Source organism: Magnolia sinica, chromosome 1 (genome assembly GCF_029962835.1).
Source record: "Magnolia sinica isolate HGM2019 chromosome 1, MsV1, whole genome shotgun sequence".
Lineage (NCBI taxonomy): Eukaryota > Viridiplantae > Streptophyta > Magnoliopsida > Magnoliales > Magnoliaceae > Magnolia > Magnolia sinica.
In genome coordinates, this window is record NC_080573.1 from 120,158,833 (window position 1) to 120,181,863 (window position 23,031).

At 39.6% G+C, this 23,031-nt stretch overlaps 1 protein-coding gene across 4 annotated transcripts; it reads right to left on the reverse strand.

Moving 5' to 3' along the window:
• Positions 1-7,399: 7,399 nt before the first annotated feature.
• Positions 7,400-22,704, reverse strand: LOC131255909 (monothiol glutaredoxin-S15, mitochondrial-like). Of its 4 annotated transcripts, none has more exons than XR_009176516.1 (7): positions 22,528-22,704; positions 15,849-15,986; positions 15,592-15,691; positions 11,937-12,003; positions 9,807-9,885; positions 9,204-9,312; positions 7,400-7,835 (listed from the first exon to the last, which is right to left on the reverse strand). XR_009176516.1 is itself a non-coding variant. In XM_058256868.1 (7 exons), the coding sequence occupies exons 2-7, from the start codon at positions 19,885-19,887 to the stop codon at positions 9,259-9,261; spliced, it is 513 nt and encodes a 170-aa protein (XP_058112851.1). In that variant the 5' UTR covers position 19,888; positions 22,528-22,672; the 3' UTR covers positions 9,040-9,258. The 4 variants fall into 4 exon arrangements, 2 of the variants coding, with proteins under 2 accessions (XP_058112851.1, XP_058112837.1); XR_009176515.1 differs by lacking the exon at positions 7,400-7,835 and adding an exon at positions 8,150-8,302; XM_058256868.1 differs by lacking the exon at positions 7,400-7,835 and adding an exon at positions 19,813-19,888 and having other exon boundaries at positions 9,040-9,312; positions 22,528-22,672.
• Positions 22,705-23,031: the final 327 nt, after the last annotated feature.

Below are 23,031 nucleotides of genomic sequence, written 5' to 3' on the forward strand. Positions count from 1 at the left end.
TATCGACAAAATCGACAAAGCAAGAAAACTTAGAGATTTTCTGATTTTGAAAAAGTTTTCTTAACTTAAAAACCCTATGATGTTCTAACTTGTTTTAAGGGTTTAAATACCTGGTGTTTTGGGACATGGGATGTGAGGCTTAGATTTACCTGTGGCAATCTTGCACACATCCGGTTGAGGTAGATGCTTTGAATTGATCTTCCTATGAGGCTTTATAGTCTAGTTGACTCAACACTTATGCTAATTGACAAACCAGGACACTTTTATAACTGATAGCATTAACACTAGTGGCTTCATCAAGTAGTTCTTGATTTTCTTGAAAGCCGATTGATATTCTGCTCCTCATTTAAATTCAACTTGTTTCAGCTTCACCAACTAAAAAAATATGTTAGTTTTTTCTTCATAATTAGAAATGAACATACGTATAAAGTTAACTTGACCGAGAAAGCGTTGCAATTCTATTTTATTTCTCAACGGTTAGGCGTTAATTATTGCACGAGCCTTGTTTTGGTATATTTCAATTCCTCGCCGATTTACCAGAAATTCTAAGAAATTTTTTGTCGAAACCTCAAAGGCACACTTGGGGGTTTCATCTTCAACTTATGGATCCTCATTTGCTCAAATGATTCATGTAAATGAGTGAAATGCTCTACCACATCGGTCAAATTGACCACAACATCGTTGATGTATACTTTCATAAAGTGGCTGAGCATATCATGGAAAATCGCATTCATGGCCCGTTGGTAAGTAGCCCATGCATTTTTAAGTCCAAACGACATTACTATCCAACAGAAAGTCTCCAATGGCCTTGGACATATAAATGCCATTTTTTGTACATCATCGAATGCAATACTTATTTGGTTATACTGCGAACGGTCGTCCATAAAGGAAACCATTATATCAAGTTGCTCGGTTGATCAATTAATCAGCAATGGCATTGGGTATTCATTCTTAGATATGACTCGGTTTAAATTCCTAAAATCAATACAGACTCAGAGCTTACCGTTTTTCTTGATGAACGATACTACGTTGGAAATGTACTCGTATATTTAATGCGTCTAATAAATCCTGCATTTAACAACCTTCGATTTTTTCTTATATTTTTTAAGTAACTTTGGTTGTCATTCGTTTATGCAGTTGTTTATGTGATCGATCTCATTCTTTTAGGGGTTGTTTGATTTTTAATTTCCCTGGTAAATGCATGGAATTACTTGATTATTACTTACTACACCTGTTTGAAAGTAGCCAGGATTTACGTTTCGAAAATCGACTACACCTGTTTGAAAGTAGCCAGGATTTACGTTTCGAAAATCGACTACACCTGTTTGAAAGTCACCAGGATTTACGTTTCGAAAATCGACTACACCTGTTTGAAAGTCGCCAGGATTTACATTTCGAAAATTGATCCATACAAACGTTGTTATTACTAATTTAAATATGTGGGCCCCACCATGATATATATGAGTTATCCACACCATCTATCCTTTTAAAAAATACATTTTAAGGCATGAACCCAAAAACGAGGAAAATCAAAAGCTCAAGTGGACCACACCTTAGGAAACAATGATCATTAAAACGTCAATGGTTGAAAGTTGTTTTCTCCTTAGGGCCCACAATGATGTTTATTTGTCATCCAACCTGTTAATAAGGTCACACAGTCATGGATAAAGTGGAAACAAAAATATCAGTTTGATCCAAAACTTGTGGGGCCCTCAAGAAGCTTTCAATGGTAAGAGTTCGATTCCCATTGTTTCTAGTGGTGTGGTCCACTTGATCTTTTGATCTGACTCTTTTTTTGGTTCATGTAAAGGGATGGACGGTGTGGATAATACACAAACATCAAGGTGGGCCCCACAATTTAACTTTTCTCAAATCACCTTGGAAATCCATCCGGAAATATAGGGGTAAATAATTATTACCCGTTTACCTTGAATCACCTCCGTAGTTAAAAAATCAAATAGGCCCTCATTGGTAACTCGTACTCGACCAAATTTCAATCCAACCCAGGTATCTTATGATAATCCCAAGCAAAATGGTCAATAAACTCTTTGAAAAAAATCAGTAAGTTTCGGCCTCTAATTGTGATAAAAATTTTATACTAAAAATAAGAATTAAATGGCAAAGATACCGTGGCATTTCCAAGTATGCAATCATCGTAAAATAATAATATTAATCCCACCTAATGCAATTTCATATCATTGAATCCCACGTACCATCCAGGTGAGCTTAGGTTGGTCGCGGATTAGGTACTCGGGCACGCACCCTCAGGGGGTGGTGTGGTGCCGGCGAGATATGATATGACCAATGAGGCCGTACAGTGTCCGAGATAGGTCGAGTCTCCGCTTAGCCGTAAATCTTTAAGGCCCGTGCACACTGTTGACAGCCTGCTACCCCACCAATTACGTCTCGTCACATCACCACACCACTGTTGCGGGCCTGACTACCTAATCCGCATACGTATTGGTGGGTTTTGAATTTTCTTGGCTGCAACTAAAAATTAGGTGGGAAGTAACCCATCTGTGCTTGCACCTGGCATCACGTGCATATGCCATGTGATGTTTTCAAAGGCAATCCAAGAGCCTCAAGAAGGAAAAAAAAAAACACAGTGGATGAGATTTATTGCCTGAAGATTAGTTTATGCGCCTTACTTTTGAAAATTGTCACCGAGGCATGTTTGGTCGGCGGAATTAAATTGCGTTGAATTATAGTAGATGAGATTAATACTTTTATTGCATAATGATTGCATGTCTGAAAATTCCTACCTATGTTGGCCATTCAATCCCATCTTTGTGATAAAATTCTTCTAAAAAACACCATAGAATTGTAATCAACGAACCAAATTCATACAGATGGACGGCATGGATACACGCATGCATCAATGTGGGCACATATGTGTAGTGAATTTTAAAATCCCAAATGTCAAATGGAATTTGCATGAGCTAGATACAATTCTATCCCACCTAATCCCATCTAATGCCATTGCCAAATGCACCCTAAACATTGAACTTGCATGATGCACGACCTAGATGTCTTTTTTATGTTATAAAATCCAATAATTTTAAGTTAAATGGTGATATTTCTTTTAAATTTCAAATCATAAATAATTTAATGATGCATTAGAATCCAATTTGCACCCAGCACTCTAATATATATGGGTGCCCTTTAAGGCAAGGTTCACATGGCAAACATGTAGTGATTGGGACCCGTTGATCTTGTGGGCTAATTAAGTGATTTTCTATAGGCCAAAAAACACAGTGATTGGATAAATCTAGCCATCAAATTTTAATGATTAAATGCAGTCCGTTGCTATAAGAACCACTCATTTTTTCAGGTAAATAGCGGATGCTATGACTCACCTTGATTTTGGGATATCGGCTGTCCATCTGATGGGCCACTAGAATCACAGTTCCATTTATTACATGCTTGGTTGTACGGGAGGAACTCACGGTACTCCCTATCTCCTAATAAACACGTCACAGAGGGAAGGTAAAACGGGGAACAGATTAGGTGCGGCCCTTACCAATTACCATAGGGCCGACCTTGATATATGTATTATAAATCCATGCGGTCCATTCGTTCGGCAGATCATTTTAGGACATGAAACTAAAAATGAAGCAGATTGAATTCTCAGTTGGACCATACCATAGTAAACGGTGGTGATTGATCATGAATGAACCATAAGCATTTGGTAACAAGCTGATATTTGGTTTTTTTTTTTCCTACATCCAGGTTTTGTGATCTTATCAACAGGTTAGATTGCAAATAAACATTACGGGCCCTAGGAAGCACTTAATGGTATGGCCTTCAATCACCAATGTTTCACAAAGTATGGTCCACTGAAATTTGGATGTTCTTCATTTTTGGGTTCGGCGCTTAAATGGTCAGGAAAAACGGCATGGATAGAGAATACATACATCAAGGTGGGCCCCGCAGTAAGGGCCGCACTGTCTTCGCTCCTGGTAAAATGAGGACGGCCCATCAGGAGTCTTGTATCATGGACGGCCGAGAATGCAAAAGGCACAGTAATATAACAATATTATTGGACGCGGATTGCGTCCTACCCCCAACGTGATGCAAGTGTTTTATCCACGCCGTTCATCGCTTTTCTCAGATCATTTTAGGGTATGATCCTAAAAATTAAGTAGGTCCACAACTCCAGTGGACCACACTAAAGAAAGTTGCACAAATAATGACACCCACCGTGGAAACCTTTCTAAGGGCCACGGTGATGTTTTTTTTTTACCATCCAACCTATTCATAAGGTCATGTAGACGTGGATGAAGTGAAAAAAATAAATATCAGCTTGATCTGAAACTTCTCCAGCTCCCAAGAAGTTTTTAATGGTGGACGTTCAATCCCCACTTTGCGGTCCACTGGAGCTGTGGACCTGATTCATTTTTAGAATCGTACCTTAATATGATCTGAGAAAAGCGATGAACCACGTGGATAAAACACTTACATCACGTTGGGCCCCACAGAGCCCTGCCCCGACAGATTACCATCCAGGGCGGGGGTAGGGCGCAATCCGCGTCCAATATTATTGCTTCTCTTAATGACTGTCACAGGTTGACAAGTGTCTGCCAACCATCCATTTAGAGAACACCGTGGAATGGCTCTAATCTTCTGATTACTCTACTTTTGGTATGACCACTGGATGGATCGTCCTTATCTAGATGCCCCTTTGCCCACTTCACAAGAAGAGACAACTTGCAAGGAAGTCACCAAGGAGCTTCCGTGAATGAGAGAGAGAGAGAGAGAGAGAGGGTTTTGAAAGGGAGTTTCCATGCAACTGAAAGGACAGTTCCATCTACATTTCCAAGAATGGCAATGGGAATCTCAAGCATCTAAACTAGGGGTGGCTAGGGCCTAGTCTAGGTCAAGCCAGGCCAAGGCCGGCATATAAAGTTACAACATTTATGCAACGTGTACAAGTGGTGAATGTTTATATAATGCTCTTTCAGAGAATCAACCATCCACTGGGCCCTAATAAGGAATGTTCCGAGTTCAACACTCATATCCATTGCTTTTATCATCTTTCTGCATGAGCAGAAAGATTAATTTTAAAAAAGATAATACATGGGCTGTGTTAATCATCAATCATGTCCATCCATCTAATTGGGGGTCCTAGTAGGGATGCCTTCACACACGTGTTAGACAATCATATCCAACAAGTTTATTATATTTTTTCTTCTCAGTTTTTGACCGCTAACCCTTTTCGTTTTCGTTTTCTACCGTCTCTATAATAGCCACGGATCAAACAAACAATAGGTATTGTTTTCCTCCTACATACTTTATTCATGTTAGGGCTTACTATATGGAGAAACCCGATTGGACCCGATTAGTGCATTCTATACATGCAATGCATAGAATTTAGAGATGCCTCTCTCTCTCTCTCTCTCTCTCTCTCTCTCTCTCTCTCTATATATATATATATATATAGGGAAAAGGTACCATGTGCTCGACCTTGCAATAAGCTCCCGTGAGGTCGAGCTGTGTGGGCCCCACCGTGATGCGTGTCGACCATCAACATCGTGCATTTGATGGGTCCCCTCTAAATTATGGGATATCCCAAAAATCAGTCGTATACAGAACTCAGGTTGGCCATACCATCTAAAATCATGTGAAGACACCGTTAAAACATATAAAAGCACTTGGTGGGGCCCACTTGAGTTTGGAATGCTGCTAAAACTCGGTCTGAACCCTCATCCAAGTGGGACACACACAATGGATGGGCTGGATTTGCAAACCACATCTCGGTGGGCCCAAAAAATGATTATGAATGTTTTAATGGTGCACGGCCCCTCCCCACTTCTGTATGTGGTGTGGCCCACAAAAGTCATAGATTGACTTGATTTTTGAGACCTAGGCCCACAATGGAATGGTGCATCTGACTAATGGGGTACATGTTCGAAACGCATCATGGTGGGGCCCACACATCTCGACCTTATGGGACGGACTCGTGAGGTCAAGTGCATAGTACCTTTTCCCACACACACACACACACACACACACACACACATATATATATATATATATATGTGTGTGTGTGTGTGTGTGCACCTTTGCACATGTGTCCTAGACACAAAATCTGAACGGACCATGTGATGCAGCAACCCATGAAACCCTTAGGGCCCAACTTTCACCCTGATCCAAAACTATGGTGGGCCATAGCAAAGAGAGAGGAGAAATTAAGGGAGGAAACTATTTACTTTTGCCATGGTCCACCAAAGTTTTGGATCAAAGTGAAAGTTGGGCACATCATAGACAACAGTTGATAGTGGATGTCCATCCATTGAAACCTTCCTAATTGTATATAGGGCCTAGTGAGATATGATTTAGACATCCAACTCATCCATGGGGTGCGTCCCACTTCTCATCACACCAAATTTCAGGCCATTGAAAAACTCAGGTGGACCCCACCAATGGTTTTAGATATTTAAAGCATGATTTGTCATGGTTTTAGATGGTATGGCTCACCTTAGTTCCAAATACGGTTGGTTTTTTGCACCATCCCATGCCCTAGAGGGAACCTCCAAATGCACGGCGTGGATGTCCATCCCACATCACGGTGGGGCCACAGAGCTCGACCTCATGGGAAGCTCCCATGAGGTTGACCTCATAGTGTGTGTGTGTGTGTGTGTATAAGGTTGGCCTCATCTTGAAAATCACCATGTAGAAGTTGTATCCACTCATCTAGAGGGCCATACTTATATTTTGCTATTTATCAATGTCTAGACATTGTTTTCTATGGTGAGGTCCACCTATTGTAGATGGGGCTGATTTTTGCAATAGGCGATCCCCATTGTGGGGGCCAACCTATTGGAAGGGTTGGATGTCACATGCACTTAATAGGTTGGGAGTTATCCGCTGAGTAGACCGAAACTTGTGGCACAACCAGTTGGACTCGAGACCTCCGTTTTTTTCCGCTTTTGGGTGTGTTGGTTGAAAGCAAAGGACAATATCACTGAAAGACGGTAAAGATCGTCAAGCCAATGGGACCACCAGGATACGGTGGATCCATCTCTACACTGTACAGTTGAGTTGGTATGATGATGTATATATCCAGACCATGAAGACAAGGAATTACCATAGCATGTTGTGTCTCAAAATCTGCAGAGGCAACGGACCATTACCCTAGTTCTAGGTGAGGAGCATTTTCGAAATGACAAAATGATCACCTTTGCATGCTAGATGAGGGGCATCATTTTAGGGGGAAGATAGTTTTTGACTTGTATTCCTATGTAAAGGTATATTATAAAAGGTAAAGAGATGACATTTTCTTTTGGAGCCTAAAAGGTTTGGAGAGAAGAAATAGAGGGTTTCTCTCAGGAGAAAACTCTCTCCAAGCCATCTCTTGAAAGGGTTTTCTCGAGGACCCAAACTGTTCATGGGCTAGGGCTAATCAAAGGGTTGAAGTAATCCAATTGAGAGCTTAGGTTTGTTGTCTACACCACACAAAGTGAGCCTAATCGCATAAATAATTCAGATCATGTAAGTTGACCCATATTTGAAGGCTATAGTCCCGACATATCATATTGCAACATATGAGGATGTATTGGAGAAAATTCTTCCATCAGTGGCATTTGAAACTTGAAATCTAAAACACATTAAAAATGATGACTGGATCCTGAAAACTAATAGTTCATGACAGAAAACAACCTGGACTTTTGGATTCGGATGGGAGGAGCTTTTTTATCCAGCTGATGAATGGTTTTGATCACGACATACAGCCATGTGTACGAGGAGATTAAGAGCAAAAGTCCAGTTCTGGCTGTCCTAGAACAGTTCAAGGTCATGTCACTGAGAACATTGACTCCACCTTGGATGAGGATTCCCTGCAATCACCCAGATTCAAGGCCCTTCGATCACTGGTCTATTTTTCCACTGAATATGGACCCACCCAAATTAAAGCCCTTTGATCATTGGTCTTTTAATATGGATCATTACTATACTTTCTCGTTAACTGGCCAATTCTAGGCTGTCAATTGAAAGTCGAGATCTTCCCATCTGGAAGCTTTTCAAGGCATGCCCCATCTAAGGTGTGCACCATCAAATCAACAGTTTGGATATGCCGAGTCCTGCCAGTCGGCAAAACAAAATTCCTAGTGTCCAACTCACATGTACACAAAACTACAAGGAGAAACTCAACTGGCCAATATCTTAATTCATTAAAAAAGAAAAGAAAAACCAACATCAATCAAAATAGAATGCAGACAATGAAACCACCCAACAGGACCAGCAATGATATATAATCCAAGTTGATTTTGCAGAGCATCAATAAGGATGGGTGTGTTTGGATGCACTGTCAAATTTACTTGCAATTTTTAGTCCCATGAAATGAAAATATCCAAAGCATGAATCGTGTTTCCCTTCATTCATATTGAGTGCGTAGGCTCCAACTTGCAATTGCATCATTTCTTAGGGCCTGTTTGATTTTCCAGTGCACTGGTAAATACCGGGTAAAAGATTAATAATTATTTCCCCGTGTATTTACAACATACCTGATTTGACTACTTACTTTTTTGACACGAAACCGAAAACATTACAAAATATATATGGGTCCCACTGTGATGCATTTCGCTTATCCACACCATTCATCCATTATGCCATTTGAATTTATAGTATGAACAAAAAAATGAGGTATATCCAAAACTCAAGTGGACCACCCCATACGAAAAAGGGAATCGAATACTTACCATTAAAAAGTTTGTGGGGCCACTGTTTTTTTTGGTGTGGGCCACCTGAGTGTTGTATCTGCTTCATTTTTTGTCCCGTGCTTCAAAATATTGTAGTAAAATAGATGGACGGAACGGATATATCATATACATTACCGTACCATTCAAAAATTAAAATTCTCTCTTTTGAACTAGTTTCAATGGCACAAATACCTATGAATTTTCAAACACAGTAAACCGTAATAATTACCTATTTCCAGTGTATTTACACTGGCTTTGAAAAAACAAACAGGCCCTTAGTTGGATTTGGAAGTAACTACCCACAATTTGGGAGTTACTTCCTCATTATGAATACTGGGAGACATGATTAATTTGTGCCATTTGCTCTTTATTCAACTGGATGTTTGTAATTCATCTCACTTGGGCATCTAATCACAACTCAAAAGATGATTCAAAAAAATAATAATCTATCTTCTACCAGAACTCATAGCACAGCATCTAGCCACAGAAAAAGGAAAAAGGCCTAACCTCCCACATCAACTCGTGGCTTTCTATTTTAGCAGACAGCTCTCTCATGCCTTTTTCATTGCTTGGTTTCGACAGTGATATCCTTGAGCTTCTCCTTCAATTCTCCAGTCTGTGAATAGACAGAAGATCATGTCATCATCATAGCCTTGTCCCAGCTATTTGGGGACAGCTTCAAAGGGGCAAAAGATAAAAGGAAGAAATGTTGAACAAAACCAATCAATATATAGAGCTTCGTCAAGCCCATGCGCATCTACATGCAATCACAATTGCCTACCTGGCAACCATGTGGGACAACATCCAAGTGGTGTGCAGCAGGAGGGCCCTACTGCGTTTTAGATGGCCTGTTGAAAACTCTTGCTGCGCAGCTCATCAGGTGGGCCACACGTGTATGAAAACAATGCAGTTCTTAAACAATCGCCATTGATCCACATTAAACATGCACACGTGGCCACCTGATGAGTGCACCAACCATAATTTTTCGGCCAGGTCATATCAACTGGGGTGCACCTGATGCCTGGCTCAGATGGCACAAATAAATGTGACGGCACGTAGAGGTGAGTGTCGGCTTATGGAACTCTTTATACAAATTTCACAAGAAATTACCTGGTGCATGTTGAGAATAATATCAGACCCTCCAATAAACTCTCCCTTAATGAATATTTGAGGAAATGTGGGCCAGTTGCTGCACAAATAAACATCGGGGCTTCAGAATAATTATATTAAATTTAGCAGCTTCTTCAAATGGATAACAGTAATTTCATTCAAAGGCAGAAACTGGAACAAAAACAAGTACAAGAAATGAGTTGGCCGTGCATAAATCCTTACTTAGCATACTTGTGGATTTGATCAACGGATCCAAGTTGTCAGTTAAACAAAAAAAGAAGATCAGAGTTGTACAGTGGAAGGCAAGACTGGTTGAGTTTATGGCAACGATTTGCATTTTAGAAATGCTTCTCCTATCCTAAAAATCAGGCTGTCCCACTCATCAAGTGAGTGACATGTGCACACTAAATCTAGATTTGTGACTATAATTTTCTAGCCTCCATTTATTTTTGCATGTGTGACAAACCTGATAAATACTTGCCAGATCTTTAAGCTTGTGAAGATTAACCATTTGGGAACACTGTAAATGGCCTGGATCTTGCACAAATGCACCACATCGGCACATGGGAGACAGCTAGAAATCGCATTCCTCTTCTAAATGATATATCCTCATGAATTCACCATCCACTTTGAGAAATGATGGTTAAACTCTTTTTTTTTTTTTTTTTGGAGGCCGGATCCAATACAAACGGTTCTACATTAATTTTAGAATACAAATCGATGTGTGGGGCCCACTGTGATGTTTCAATGACGTCCAATCCATCCATCATGTGTGCCCCCTCCTATTCTCCTTGGATGCCAAAACTTAGGTTGATCCAAAACTCAGGTGGGGCACACTACTTAAATTCATGCCTAAAACCTCTAAAATCACGTGTTGTGGCCCAGCTGACCTTTTGGAATGGCCTGATTATGTGGGTATCCATTCATCCTTGTCGGATGCATCTTCTAAATGGATCAGATGGAATGCACAAAACCCAGCAAGCCAGCCCAACATACAATCTCCAAGGTGTTTAATTTTGCACATTCCCATCCCAACTATTCTTTGTGGCGTGGCCCCCCTGTTCTTTGGATCAGCCAGATCTTTGGGTGCTTAGGAGAAGGATGGGAGGCGCAAATGATTGGTGGATTGGAGTCACTAAAACATCAAGTTGGGACCCACATGTCATTGTGTACATTTAAGTTTAACATAGAAACCTTGTATTGGAGCCAACTTCTTTTTATTGCTACCTATGGTGTTGATTTTATTTTATTTTATTTTTTGGGCAAGATAAATTCAATATTGTAGTACTTTCATGCATACTAATCATTTATGTATATTTAGGTTGGGAGCTGATCCGGTGCCTATGCTGGCACAGGAGTTACACTGCATCCACACCATCTTCTGTACATGTGGCATAAATGGAAGAGATATGGGGCATGCATTGGGTTCAATCATGAAGAGGACAGACAAAAAGTCATTTTGAACAGAAAAACCCAACCCCATTCAATTAGAGTGTGCACATTGACACTAAAAGACATGGCTCACATCCAATGAGACAACCATTAACTGATTAGATGGTTAAGATTGTGCATCCACATTGTCTGCTCTACAAGTTGCATGGATGGGATCTGGACCATACATTCAATGGGTTCAAAGTGAAAGGGGAAAATCAGAAAATCATAACCACTCAATCAAAAGTGCATGCGTCGACACTAGAAGTGAGGGTTCACGTTCAATTGAAAAAAGATTAACGGGTTGGATAGCAAGCGTTGTCCTATAAATGAAATATTTTGGTTACTGGACAACCAATGGGGGCGCCCAAGGAATGAGTACTATGGATCCCATCCATTTATGCTACATGTACAGAAACCAATGTGGAGGATGGTCACTCCTGAAACACTATAAGCATTTGATCAGCTCTCATTAGCCTGTCCATGTCCATGGTCTTTCTAATTCTTGTTCAGGTAAATATTTCATAAACATCTGCAACTCTCACAAGTTGGGGTGCCTTTCCATAATTAAAATCATTGCAGGACTTGACCACACCAATTTAGTTGTGCATTGACACTAGAGGAATTTAAACATGGTATTGATCAAAGAAATTATATATCAGTGGCCTAAGTATTAATATACGAAAAGAGTAGGTTCACCTGAACGATTTTACACCATTTTTTAGCTCAGGGTCTTCTAATATGTTTCTGGCACTGATAGGAACACCTGCAAGCAATATATGTTATGCAAGAGTACAATAGACTCGAGTTCCTTTATATATATATATATATATATATATATATATATATATATATAGAAAATACCAAATTACTGATTGAGCACAAGAACATAACATGTAATACCAAGTTTACCAATTTGATTCCTAATCATGCTCCCAGTCCTGGGATGCTTGAGAAGAAACAGCTGGATAAGCAGTATAAACAAAAAGGTTCTTTAGATACTTCGATGATTCAGCTTATGTTGGATAACCCGTACGTGCACCTGAGTTCTAGAAAACAACAGCTTATTCGCTAGAGTTGAAATGATAATTCCTTAACATTCTTTCTTTCTTTATTTATTTATTATTTATTTTTTTTTTAATTCATGATTTGTTGCGGCCACTTGCCAGTAATGTCAGAATTCAGGCATCAGCCACCCATATATAAGTGTATAAATTATATAGCGTATTAGTGTATATGTTTGTAAGTTTACAACAAGCTATTAATGAGAACACTCCACATTTTAAAAAATTGCTGTGTAAGACACGTGCCAGTGTTGGACACAATAACACAGCAGTTAGTAAAAAGCAGCCAGACTGGATGGGACAATAGGACTGGAACTGGGCAAAAAAGACAGTTGTGTGACTAAAAATTGGGGTCATGATGTTCGTTAAAAAAAGGGTTAAGAATGTAAGATGCATCCGTTACAAGCCAAACTGACAATCTAAAGTAGGGGAAGTGGAAATCTATCCACTGCGCTACAGGTGATTTGCTATTTTATATGCTTTATTGGAGGGAAGTTCAAATTCAGAAGTTTCCAAATTTTACAGTGGTTCATCTACGACTCTCCAGACACCCATACTCAAACCCGAACACAAACGCAGCACACTTGGCCAACTTGGCATGTGTCTGCAGGATCCAAGATTGACCATAAGGCAGTTCCAATGGTGCAGGTCCTGTATACTTGGGGGGGGGGGGGGGGGGTGTATGTGTGGGGTTGGTTGGTTGGTTGGTTATAGTTATATCTTGCACCCTCTTTAAATGATGATGGCTCATCCAAGATACACGTGGCATATGGCAATTCAGAGCATGCAAATATTTGATCTCTGCCCATTTTATTCTTAACCACCCATGTGATGGACGCTAAATCAAAGGTTAGGATTTTTCGATCAAATATGATTTTTGGCATATACTCCATCCACAATGAGCCAAACAATGTGAATGGTTCAGAGTTTGTTACATGTACGCCGTGTGTAAGATGGATGAGGTACTACCATTTTGAAACAAGGCAAGCTAATTCCCAATACTCCCAAGTGCTGAACACAATGCACCACAAATGCCAACTTGGAAAATATAAACAAAACTGCAAAAAATATGCCAATGTAGAAAATTTGTGCAGAACCCCAGTTGATCATATGATGTTCATCACAGTGCATGTCTGCTATTATGCTATATTAGAAGTTCACTAATTAGATAAGCAACACATGGAAGTTGAACATATATCATTGGTCATCATATTTCTACATTTATTTGTATGTGTAGCCACATGACAAACAGCCCACCCAGATTTATGGTCTACAGAACATGCACCATTGGGAATCACCTTATGACTGTCTTGGATCTTGAACATGTGTGCCAAGTTGGCCTGTGTGGTGCATTTTTGGCTGAGGTTTGAGGATGGAGCATCTGGGTTTGGAGTTCATCTTTTGAAATGCAGTGAACTATCACCAGCCGCCCCTTCCTCGTTTCCCTCATGGTGAGAAATCCCCATGTACAAATCAAGACACAACAGACAGTGATATGCTCTCTCCATTTGACACGCGTCAATGGGTGGCTCCATCAGGTGGATCCTACCATGAATCCTTCCCCCAGGAACAGGTGATGGCTTTTCCAACCGGACAATTTCAGTTTGACTCATTGTACCACCGTGTCTTATGGATGCTTGGCAGGCTTCCTGATGCACAACGGAAGCCCCAGTTATACAGACAAAAATTCAAAAAATCTGAGCGATGGATTCTACCTCCTCATCTCTTAAGTGAATCCCCAGGATTTCACATTTAAGGAGATTGATCTTTAATCTCGTTACCATCTTAAAGCATCTCAGAATCTTACATAGGTTGTTGACTCGGTCTCTATTTGCTTCACAAAACAAGATTGGTGGACAATACACTACTGCTAAAATTGGAAGGCAAGATTCTAGACATATTGGAAATAGGGACCATTTCGACAACAAAGATCTGTAACATGTACCTTGTACAATTTGAGAGTAGGTCAACAAGCCAAAATACATGGATCAAGAAGGCAAAGGACTGTTTAAACGTAGAGGCATTAACCCAACATAGGCAAGTTATCTCCAACCTGGTAAAAAGCAGTAAAAGCCATGGGGATGCTATCACAACAAAAAATTGGTTTAAAAGAGAAGTGAAAATGGTTGAACAAATCTCAAAATGTTATGCCATTCTAATGTCAACATGCTGATGTTAGCTTTTGGCCCCTTTTATGGGGGGATTTAAGAAGGATCATTTTGGGAAATATTATGAATGATTTGTTACAACCTAGAAAAATTAAAACCCGGCAACCCGTGCAATTAAGGAAGAGGCCAACACCTCCCTCTTTGATTGCTCAAATCCTACTGGCCCAAAGAAGGTGAGTTAGCCCCGTACTCATTTGTTAGAAGCCCACCTACACTGAAATTCCCAGAATTCCCTATGCATCTCCTATCAACATCAAATTCCAACAGCCTGGGGGAGGGGGCTTCCAGAGTGAAGCCTCAGTGGAAGGTTGCCGAAAGTCACATATTACCAATTTCCACTCAAGAAGGTCCGAAACAGGGATCAGCTTAAAGGCTTCTGAACCTTAATCACTGATATTACCAATTTGGTAGCTTTTTTAAAAGAGAAGTGTTTGTATTAGCAGTGGAATGGGATGATAAAAATTATGTAACCTCAGACATGGATATATACATCCTTTTCAAACTCACACAATGTCATATCAGACTGAATGACTGGAAAATAAGCCAAGCTGAGGTGCCTTTACAGTCACATGATAATACCAACAGATGCGATTATATAGTATCAAGCTCATAGAAGCACAAGATATACTAGATAAAATTTAAAAACTCAACTCAACTCCCCCAAGTCGCCTCCATTCGATTAGATATCATCAAAACTAGAATCAACTCAATGTGGTCAAGACTCAAGAAAAACTAGGGTCGACGTGACAAAACTTGGAAGAAAAAGAACCCAGGTAAAAGTCAATGAATATCAACAAAGTTTGGACGCTCCAAGACTATAGAATATTTGTATATATTTTAAACATTAAATCTTTATTGAGTCACAGTGTTAAAGACTCGAAAAATCGACAAAGTTACTTGACCCAACTCGACTTAACAGATCCGTAAGTTCCAAAATGTTAAACCGTGAGATAAATAGATGTACATATATAAATAATACCAAAACGCAACTTCTTCTTCTTCTTCTTCTTTTTCTTCTTCTTCTTTTTTAAGTTCATGTCAAAGTGCATATAACATGCTTGACCACAACAATTTCATCTCTCAGTAAACCTCAAGATACAGACAGAGAACACAGCTACTTACCATATTCCTTTAGGACTCTCACTGCGAGTGCACTGAATCCACATCGAGGGGCATCAGGAACTCCCTTCATATAAATCATGACAGGCTTTTCCTTGACATCCTACACCAGAAACTAACCACAATTATTAAATGAGGAACAACAAGAATGTCAGCATTTTCCTTGCTGCCAGCCGGACAAAGGAAGAGTTCAAAAATATTCTTTAACTGAGACTATGACACTGTATAACTATTTCCCACTAACGGATAACAGCCGTAACCTGCTTAACGACATCATGTGTGGAAAGGCCGGAATTCGCAAGTTTGTTGGTGGGTTGAAAATCTTCATGTGTATCAGGATCACCGGTCACTGTTGTTAAATGTCCCATGCCATGTTGGTAATATGATCCTGATATTACCTACAACAATTTTGATCAGACCAAAAAGAAAGATCATCTACATGGTTGAAAAGTTAAACATCAAAGCACATTGACAACTGTAGATAACCAGAAAGCATAGGAACTGGAATCCAATAAAAAATAGCAAAGAAATCATAATAAACTGATGACTTTGAAGGTGGCCACTTCTCACAACAAAAAAAAAAAGAAGGTAACAGCCATTTATTAGAGAAAGTGCCGAGATAGCCTCATCATGAAATACATATATGAAGCTTGTTGTAAGAAATCTATTAACTGCTAAATTCTAATCTGAGTGAATAAGACAATCAGTATTTTCGTTTGTTTTTTTTTCTTTCTTGGGGGGATTTAGCCTATCATGTGTTGAGAGGAGAGGAGTCAGTGGCCCGTGTGCAGTGGCTTCCTCAATGTTTTTGGCACCACTTGGCCATTAAGAGAGAAGCTCAGGGAGACATTGATCAGTTGGGAAATGACCTGTTCAAGGAAAGGGGAAAGGTCCAACATCAATTACTCTCCTTCGCGCTTTGTTGGGAGATTTGGAAGGAAAGGAACACAATCAAACCTTCAAGGATGAGTCTACATCAACTATTAGGTTCTATGAAAAAATTAAGGTAAGCATCATAATTTGGGTCCTCAGTTCCCCAATTTTCAGGAGCATTAACGCTTCCCACTCATACAGATATTGATCAAATATCTCAACGAGTATGGAAATTCAAATTTTCTGGCGACTCCATAGGCAATCCCTGCTCAAAGGTGTTGATCATGTTGCAGAAGGTGGAAGCTCTGTCATTAAGGGAACCTTTTTGTACCTTTAACAGAAAGTTCCAACAAAAGTTTATTGTGAAGGAGAGACATCAAATGTCATAAAGTGGGCAAAACAAGCAAGGATGGAACCTTAGGATTTGGGTTTTGTTTTTTTAATGAAAGTAGATCTCTTGCCTCTAGGTGAAACATATCATTTAGTCATGTGGGGAGAGAGGCTAATTCTATTGCCGATGGGTTGGCTAAGGAGGGTGTGGACCATTTCGCTTTGTGGATTGACAACACTCCAAACCTACTAACACTCTAACAGAATAACTATTGGATTCTGCAGCTTTTCATTTCTTGAGGACTCCATATGGGTTTTCCATGTCCATGTTTTGGATTCTCCCTATCCGAACATGACCTAGTTTAATTATTGCTTGATAAAAAGTCCGTTTTTTTAGAGGAACATGACCTAGCTTTTCATTTCTTGAGGACTCCACTGACTTTTTTTATTTATAAAAAGTCAGTTATCTTCTCCAGAAAACCACTGCCAAAATAGGGAAAAGAAATAGTTGTTTGGGTGAGCAATCGAGAAAAGAGGATGAATCTCAAACTTCACTACCCAATTTTGGACAGCCCCATCTCTATATTCTATATCCAATTTTGATCGATCTCCTTTATAGTCTCCTGCAGAATGGTGAGAAGCTGATGAGGAAGAAACAGTTGAATGTGCAGAGGAAGCAATCTCATTCAATTATTTTTTGGGTTGGACATTCATAGGTTCATATACCACCACTAACAACAAAAGCAGGCCAACAAAGACATCTTCAAATAACGTCAAGTGTTTCCGCTCTTGTTCCGCATGTAGTAGAAGGCTTTCTTCTGCTGCCGTTCTTTCATTTGGTGAAGAATCAGACTAATCACACAAGAAAAATCGAAGCAGCTCAGGAAAAAGCTTTTAGTTCCACAAAGCAGTGCAGGAGTACGGAAGCGTTGGTTTCAAAATGTTAGCAAAGTATAAACAATTAGGAAGTGGGAGAGGGGGTGCATAGCCAAAGCATGATTCATTGCAGGAGCAGGACCTGGTTAGAAGGATCATGCAACTAAGAAAAAAGCTATGCATAAACGATAGGATAGCTATCCCATAGCAAACGGATTAGTACTTTCTTCCCATCTCAATCTCATCTCCGACCCTTTCTCAAGCATAGTTCTCCACTGCGCAGCTTGACTGCATCCATAGTTCAAAAACCCGAAATCTCCACTCAACTCGATGTTCAGTTGGGTCTGGTCGACTCAACCAAATCTACTCGATATTTAATTATGATAAATTTTATATATATAAAAAAAAGAAGGGCAACAGATATTTCAAATAGTTATGCTTATGATAAGTAACAAAAAATAGAAAGCTAAGCAGCACCACAACACTTGCCTTGCTGGAAATTTGGCATTCAAATCTCACTACTACTGCCAGTTTATATATTTTAAAAAAACAACTTCATGACATGAATGACTCAGTTGGAATCATGTCAAGTTGCATCAAGTCGACAGAGTCAGCGAGTCAACTCGACGAGTCTTCCCAAGTTGGCACCAAGTCTATTCCAGTACCAACTCTCTTAGCAACTCGGATCGAAATCTCACCAAATCGAGTTGATTCAACTGAGTTTTGAGTCAAGTTAGCAAGTTATTGGACTATGAGACCCTCGGAATGGTAAGAGAGGACCATCCACCTTACCTTCGTACTCCAATCCCACCACTGTTACCACTTACCAATAATCTTGACTCTTACATCACATCTCTCCAACAGCAACATCAGAAAGAATTTCACCCACCCTTTCCACCATCCTTATTGTTCGACATTTTCCAAAAGAGTCCATCGGTTGGGGAGGGAATTCAAGACTAGAAAGCATTCAACTCAATTCTCTTGAAATAGAGTAAGATTTGAATCTTTCCGTTCCATTTATTTGGGGCTTTTATCCTTAAAGCTTGGAACTTGGAAGTCTGAAAACATGTTTTCCTTTTCTTTTTTTTTTAGGAACAATAAACAATGTGTTACAGTATTGTCTTGATGTTTTGCAAACATCTTAATCTGGTATGATATAACAAAGACGATTTTTTCAAAACCCCCTTTTTATAGTTTTTAGCTTTTTCTCATATTAGATTTTTTACATCATCATCATAACCATGTCCCAACTGTTCGATGGTCGGCCCTACAAATATTGTTTCCCAATAAATCAAAATAGGGCTTTCATGATTTGTTTGGCAAAGATTTCATGATCAGCTCCCACATGACATCAAAACCTTCCTTTATCCAGTTGCTTGCTCACGATCGTGCATACAACTTTCTCCTCACGATCTCAAACGCCTTTTGATTATATGACTTTTGAACATGGCATTGTAGGATTTGTTTTTATTTTTTATCGTTTCCTTTCAGAGATTCTTGGAAGGCTTTGGCTATTGTTACCCCTAGTTGCTTGCTCTTTTACTAAGACAACAATAAGAAACAAGGTTCTCATATCTAACCAACTTCTGTGTTGTGACTTGTGAACTACTTAACCAACTACTCGAATAAGATGGATGTCAGTGGAAGTGCATCCATTATCCAATGTTTAAATTTAAAAGGGCATCCACCTCATATGGTCAAACGACACATAAATCTCCCGTTGAACCTGGCAGTGGAAACCTTTTGCAAATCAACCATGCTCACCCACCTAAAAGGACTATGGTAGAGATCCAATATCTTAACTAAATTGCATGAATTACACGCCTTTTCAAAAAAACCAAGCCACTTTCCTTAAGAGGACTACCAAGGAAATTGTTGAAAAACTGCTACACATTATCAAGGGGATTCGTGATGATCAGACTATTTATATCTAAAGATAAGCTTATTCTTCAAGCAATATTTTGGCTAATCCCGGGGTCAAGCATCCTCACGGGAAAAAGAAGGCATTGGATTGGGAGTTGGGACTTGGGACCATATACTTATTTCGGTCAACAAGGTTATAGTCACGCTACAATGTAATGGACGTACAGACTTATCAGGAAATAAAAAAGATAAAGATAAAACCATTGAAGTCCTTGTTCTTACCGTTGTTCTCCAAGAACGAGTTGCTGGCAATCCTGCTATGCCCTTCAAGATTATACTGGATAATGACCTGGCCATGCTATTAGAGATGGAAACCAAAAGGTGTAAGGGTCACAGTTATGATAACATGAAATGTCTATATCAAAGAAATTTCAGCAGCATAATGTAACCAATACAGTGTGGCTGTGTAAGTTCCCATGAAAATATATTACAGAAAAATGCTAGCAAGTCAGTGAAAGAAGAATATAGGTGGGTTTGGAATCCTAGCAAGTCTAAGGGCTTTTCAGTCAAGTCTTTCTATTTGGTTCTCCAAAATGTGTCCGAGCCATGAGCCAAGGACCCTATCTGTCACATGTGGAAAATATCTGGGATCTTTGCAGGTGGTGGCCTTCACTTGGTGGGCAAGAACAAAATTCTTACTCTTGATAACTTGAGGAAAAGGCATATAATCCCTCCTAAAGGATGAATATTGTTCTCGCATGATGAGGAAACGATGGACCATCTTTTCATCCTCTGTGAGTTCACACGGTGATTAGGGAGAAATTCCTCATGTCGTTTGATGCCTCAAAGGTGAGGGATCAGTTAGTCATGTGGCACTTCACTTGGTCAGGAAGGAAGAAAAAGTTGATATGGCACCTCTCTCTAATTCCCATTCTATGGGTGACTTGGCTGGAACACAACAACAGGACTTTTTTAAGGACAAATCGCATCTTTGGAGCAGGTGTTCCCCTAGATGGCTAGTTGTTGAATGGCAAGAGCTACTAATGGATTTAATGGTGGCCCGTGGAGTTATTTCAGGGTAGCTGGGGGTATCTTTCTTCTTTGCATTAGCAGGATGATTCTTCATCATCCTTTTTGTATCTTTGTTCTCCACTCGCTTGATAAAATTTTGAGTTACTCTTCAAAAAATAAAAAATAAAAAATACTAGACCATATAAAAAACACCAAATATTATAGTCATGCTCATTAAAAGTAACTGCTGTGCATGATAAAGGCAACATTAACCTAACATTTTGCAGTTTCTTGAAAACAATCTGAAACTATTATTGGAAAAAAAAAAAAAAAGAAAAGAAAGAAAGAAAGAAAGAAAGAAACCCATGCCTCTAACTGCAAACATGTAATGATCTTTCTAACTTTGAGTTCACATATTAGATTGAGAATTCATTATCTTCCAATCAACAAGCATGAAAGCATAATCTAGAAACATGACCTCAATCCAGCAATGCAAGTGCCTAATGTGTCCAACTAGGAGCTTACATCCATGGCGCACTCGCATTCTTATGTGGGGTGGGGCAAAGGCACATTGTTGTCATGCATGATGGTAGAGGCATTCCATCCTAACTCGTTATCAACCCCCCAACACAGGATGACCACACATAAAGTAATAACCACATGTTCATCCTATAACCTGCCAAGTAGTCATGGTATAAGTATAATAGAGTACTAAGATCCATGGCCCACAACTCTCACTTGGTCAATGATCATTATATCCACTCTCAAGTGCCCAAGGGCAGCCAGAGGAATCCTTCTCTTTTAACCCATGTCTATGCACATTTGAGATACTCCTACATATTAACCATGGCATAATTATATGTCCATCTAGGACCTATGGTCATCATGATCTATGGTCAAGATCATCAATATCACTGGATATCACCCGTGTCATCAATGAAGATTCATATTGGTTTTCAAGGGCATTGTACAACTCCAACACAGGATGTATTTAAGCAAACCTATTTTGGAAGACTCCATTTTTCTCTCTCCTACTCTCTTCACATGCTTTACACATGCCACACCCCCTAGTTTTATTCAACCATAATCACATATTGGAGATTAATTTTTTGGTAGAGATTAAAAATGTAACCAACAACTTGCATAAACTATTATCTCTAATATGTAATTGTTATTAACTAAAATGAGCTGATCCCATTTTCAAGTGGCAACCAAACATTCTTCAAGAGAATTACCATTTAGCTTTTCCACTTTATTAGGTTAGTAATTACAATTCAATTGGTTAATGCATCCACACGCCCCCTGAGCGTATAAAAACAAGATGGCAGTCTCCAAACACAGAATAGAGCGGACCAGAATCCTCTGTAACACCTATCTTACGCAGAGCATAAAACAATAAAGCTATGTTGGCCCACCATCTTATCCGTGGGACATCCACTCCATCCATCAGGTGCACCCCTCAATGCTAGGCCCTGATGACAAAAACCAACAGGATTCACAACTCGGGTGGGACACACCATAGGGAACAATGGGAATGGGACACGAACTATATAGGTTTGTGTGAAAAGCCACCATCTTCTCTATATTCCATCAAACCTCTTCATCGGGTATGAAGGGTCCTCATCTGATGGACGGAATAGATGTCACAAATAAAACATGGCCCCACAGAGCTTGGGTGTTGTGCGCAATGCGTAAAACAGGGGTTGTAGACGATTCCCGTCCGAATAAAGCTGACCATCGAGACCGTACGATCGAATGTGCTAAGAAAAATCACGACTTGGCTTGTTTCAACTTTATCGGGTTAGTAATTGCAATACAATTCGATATTACATCCAAACGCGTCCTCAGATTTGAAGCAAGATTACAGTCTCCAAACAGCAAAAAGAAACAAATAGATGGAAAACAACAGTTGGAGACGTAGAAACGGGTCCGGCCTGACTCGAATTTGAACTGAAAACAGAGTTAGGATTTCGAGCGGCGACTTACCGTGGATTTCGAATTAGCAGTGGATTGAAGCAGAAGATAGGGGCGTTGAGTTCTCTGACGAGCAAACGATCGACTGTAAAAGGAGAGGGGGCGTTGGAAGCTGCTGGTTTTTATAGTGTTTGCAAATGCGTAGGGGCTACCCGACTGGCCTTTCGGTTTCATCTCTCCTCTCTTTGATGCGGAGTTATTTGATACTCTGCCAGACTATGACGCTTGATACGCAGCCACTTGGAAGCTGAGCACGTGAGACACATCAGCTCAAATTAAACCGACTAAGTTGTACAAGACATTCGTATAAGTACCCAAACCTAAAGTTCTGATTCGTGGACGCTTGTTTGTTAAAATAGGACATTAGAGTGTAAATTTTGGCTCATGACACATCCAAATTTAAGATTAAAAAAATATGCAAGTGATAAATAAATTATGATAATTGAATTACATGTGCAAATTATTTATGGTTTATCATATTTAGCTTTAAGCTAAAATTTACGTTATATAAATAGA